The sequence below is a fragment of the Pyxicephalus adspersus genome, chromosome Z, assembly GCF_032062135.1.
Source record: "Pyxicephalus adspersus chromosome Z, UCB_Pads_2.0, whole genome shotgun sequence".
NCBI classification, from domain to species: domain Eukaryota; kingdom Metazoa; phylum Chordata; class Amphibia; order Anura; family Pyxicephalidae; genus Pyxicephalus; species Pyxicephalus adspersus.
This window is the reverse complement of record NC_092871.1, coordinates 15,687,509-15,691,555: the sequence shown is the minus strand read 5'-3', so window position 1 is coordinate 15,691,555 and position 4,047 is coordinate 15,687,509. Positions and strand designations below refer to the sequence as shown.

Below are 4,047 nucleotides of genomic sequence, written 5' to 3'. Positions count from 1 at the left end.
TTAAAGAATATGAATTTAAAAATTAATATGAATAAAAGTCTTTAATGAGAACCTGAGCTCCCCGGCATATACTCACCTTCTTATTGTCCCCTTACTGCTCTGTTCCACTTCCTGGAACATAAATGTATACCAAGTATCACATATTGGAAGTATGTGATTCACTTTATCACCTCCAAAATGCAATACTCGGTGTCTGCATCATGTAACTACGAGCAGGTGGGGTGTGGGGGGTGGCATTGAAAGTTTACCTCTCGCAAACTGCCCCCCAATAACTCCATCCATTAACAAAAGGTTTTTGGGGAAAAAAATGAAATCCTTATGAGGTCATCACATGATCCTTCACAAGAACTCTTGTGAGAGTGAGGACCAGTGATCCAATACTACAACCCATTGCAGCCAGACTTATCCATCCTTGTAGTTGTTTTCATTGATATACATTTTCCCTTAGCATCAAATTCAAGCTCCTGTGCTTTTCCTTCAAATCTCTCTACAGTTCTTGTCCCACTAACCTTTCTGACCTGGGAAAAAATGACTCCCCTAGCCGCTCTCTTCGCTCCTCCAATGACCTACTAATGACTTCCTCACTCATAACCTCATCACACGCACGGCTCCAAGAATTTTCTAGAGATGCCCCGACTGTCTGGAATGGTCTTCCACGTCCCATTCAGCTTGCTTCTACTTTCTTCTCTATTTTAAAAGAGCACTCAAACCCAAATTTTTTCAAACTTGCCTACCTGTCTTCTTCCATCTCTTAAAACCCCCACCTCTTAGATTGTAAGCTCTTCAGGGCAGGGTCCTCCCCTCCTCCTGTGACACTATTTGTGTCTGTCCATAATTGCAACCCCTATTTAACGTACAGCCCTTCCTAACCTCTCAGCAAGTCTCAGCAAATCAGAAAGATAAATTAAATTGTGGGACCTGACAGAGGTATTTGGAAGTATTTTGGTCAATCTAAGTGGGGGGGATTAGCTAAAGGGCAAAATATTTTGTAAAGGGGAAAAGCCTATAGATCAGTTTAAAATACCTTATTTTTTTGGAGAAAATGTTGCTGGTTGTGTGACTAAAATCTTAGTATTTGGTAATTTATTCACTGCTGTAGTTCATATTGGCTGATCATTCTCTGTATCAGACCATCAATTGGACAGTATGTTCTGCGGTAAAATTAGGAATTACCACCCATCTATTACATTTTAACATAGCATTAGTATAGATACCCTGTAAAGCTAAAGTATGAAAAGAATACACGATCTGAACACTGTGACTGAGTTAACCATCCCTACCTTATGGCTCCTTTATGTGTCAATGTGAAATAAGCTGCTGCAGCATATTTTCCATGTAGAGCTTCCATCGCATAGAACCGTCTAAAACAAACAATAGAAAGAAAGTAACAAATGTGAAATTATTTTATGAAAATATATAACGTACTTCTAAGCCATATTTGTTGACATTTTAGGCAAAGCAAGTTGACCTACTCACTTGTTGATCGTCTCCAGACGCCAGTTCTTCCACTTGATTTTCCATTTCATAATGGCATTTATATCATGGAAATATTTTCCTAGAAATTTAAAAATCTTCTTCTTTGGGTCTGAGACCGAGGACGACGAACTGTGGCGGGTAAAGACATATCCAATAGAAGGGCGGAGACGGAGAGTTCTGAGCTGGTTAGCAATAATAATAATAAGAAGAATTAGGAGTATGTAAAGATCTAGTAAAGGCCACAACCCGTAGAAATCAAACAGGAGCAACATTCAATGGTTTAGTTTGTAGCAAACCACTAAAGGTGAACTCCAATATACTATATGCAGTGCACTCCCCAGCCTCTTTTAGTTGGGCGCACCACCCAGCACTTTTCCAAACCAAACGCCTGTTTTTAGGTGGTTACTGAAAAATTTGGTGACAATAAAAATGGGTGATTTCACCTGTCTACAGCTTCTTCCCACCCAGCTTAAAAAGAATTCTGGAGGGAATACTGCATCCGGGTGCTCAGGCTGCACTTTGTGTAGAGTGAGATGCCAGCAGAACTGACAGGCTGCTTCTGTACTGAAAGTTTCAAATTACTTCTTTTACATGGAGAGCCCTAGTAAAGTAAAATGCGTAGTTCACATTAGCAGTTTGTGGTGGTTTTAAATGGTTTTACTTCCAGGTGGTAGAAGGCAGCAGTGTTGCACATTTGGTCAGGTGAAATATGCAACAATGAAGGGTGGTTTGCCACACCAACTCCAATAACTTGAATTGGGGCTGCTTGTCTCTTCTATGCAGGAGTTATTTTAAAGCAATTAAAAAAATACATCACTTGGCTAGTATTTTGCAGCCATTTGAAAGCACCGGAAAATGCCTAGCAGTAACTGCCTTTAAATGGCCCACCCAGCTAATGTGAACTAAGCCTAACTGATAACATTACATTGATTACACTATTCACTCTCTTACTCCTCTAATGACCTACTAATGACTTCCTCACTCATAACCTCATCACACGCACGGCTCCAAGACTTTTCTAGAGCTGCCCCAACTCTCTGGAATGGTCTTCCTTGTCCTATTCAGCTTGCTCCTACTTTGTGCTCATTTAAAAAAAAAAAAAACTCAAAACCCAACACTTCAACCCCACCAACCCAACTTCTTCTGCCTCCTAAACCCTCACTACTTCCCACCATTCCAATCCTCCCTCCTATTGTATGTAAATTCCCCCACCTCCTAGATTGTAAGCTCTTTGGGGCAGGGTCCTCTCCTCCTCTTGTGTCACTGTCTGTATTTGTCTGTCATTTGCAACTCCTATTTAATGTACAGCGCTGCATGATATGTTGGCGCTATTTAAAATCCTGCTATTATTAGTAATAACATATGGAGAGAGGAGAGGGTCACTCAGACTTTATTTTTTATTTTAAAGGAAAACTAATTTATATAAAGCACATTCTAAAATTGCAAGCCAAAGGATTTTTATTGCAAAATGTCCCCAAAACATATTTGTCTGTCTGTTTGTAATCCGCTTTTCGAACTGCGCACAGCTAGGAATCCCAGCATCCCCTGGGGCTGAATGTATGCAGGAGTTGGATCATCCAGCCCTGGCCAATCAGAATGGCTGATGATCCAAGGGGCAGATGAAGATGGTAGACCGGCTATGTAACGAGAACAGGGGAGTGTCAATACAAAAATTGCGATCACACAGCTCAGTTTATTTGATTGCAGAAGAAACATTGCCTAGCCGTTCTCCAATAAAATCTAGCATGGTTCTTTATTTCTAACATTTACTAATACATGTTGCTGATAGGCTCTTTTTACATGATCAGGAACAGTTTGAAGCTTATTGTTTTTTGTATTTAGATTTCTACTCACTTCCTGTTGTGTGCACAAGACAGGAAGTGGATAGGAAACATATCACCAAAACACTGACAGGGCTCTAAACACCTACAGTGACTGAAATTTTTAACAGAACTACCTAAAATGTAATAAAAATAAATCTGTCTTCCAGTAATTTATATTAATGAGTATAAATGTTTAATTAAACTAAATTTTAGGAGACAATACCGTGCTGCTTCTAATAAAAGCACAACACCGGTTGACTACTATAGTGCTACAGCGGAGGAGAACGTTGTACTGCGCATCTATTCTAAAGAAGCGGTACGGTGCTTGGCTGAAAGCCCGCTTTGCCTCCCGTACATGGCATATCGCACGTGAATGATACTACGGAACTCGCATGTATTCATTTTTACTGTGGGGGTAACTTAACACACACAACCGACTTCTTCCTACTCTACCCAACACCGGTCTGATAGACAGCTAAATGTCACCTACCATCCAGGGCGCCGCCATGTTTGTCAGGGTCACGTGATTTGTAAATGTGACGCAGTTAGTCTCCGACTTCTTATTGGTGGAAATCTCCCCGAAAGGTGTACCGTAAAGCATGTAAAAGTTAAGAATGAGACCCAGCAAACTGAGTACTGTGTGATGTATGAGCAGAGTCACTCAGGAACATTGCAGAGAACTGCTGAGTCCAAATGTGTGTTATTGTGGAGAATGTGGAGGGCCCAACAGTACCAGAACATAGTATGT

At 40.6% G+C, this 4,047-nt stretch overlaps 1 protein-coding gene across 1 annotated transcript; it reads right to left on the bottom strand.

Moving 5' to 3' along the window:
* Positions 1–1,088: 1,088 nt before the first annotated feature.
* On the bottom strand, positions 1,089–3,832 carry DMAC2 (distal membrane arm assembly component 2). Its single transcript, XM_072431035.1, has 3 exons — positions 3,790–3,832; positions 1,477–1,658; positions 1,089–1,361 (listed from the first exon to the last, which is right to left on the bottom strand). Exons 1-3 carry the CDS (start codon positions 3,805–3,807, stop codon positions 1,277–1,279), a joined length of 285 nt encoding a protein of 94 aa, XP_072287136.1. The 5' UTR covers positions 3,808–3,832; the 3' UTR covers positions 1,089–1,276.
* Positions 3,833–4,047: the final 215 nt, after the last annotated feature.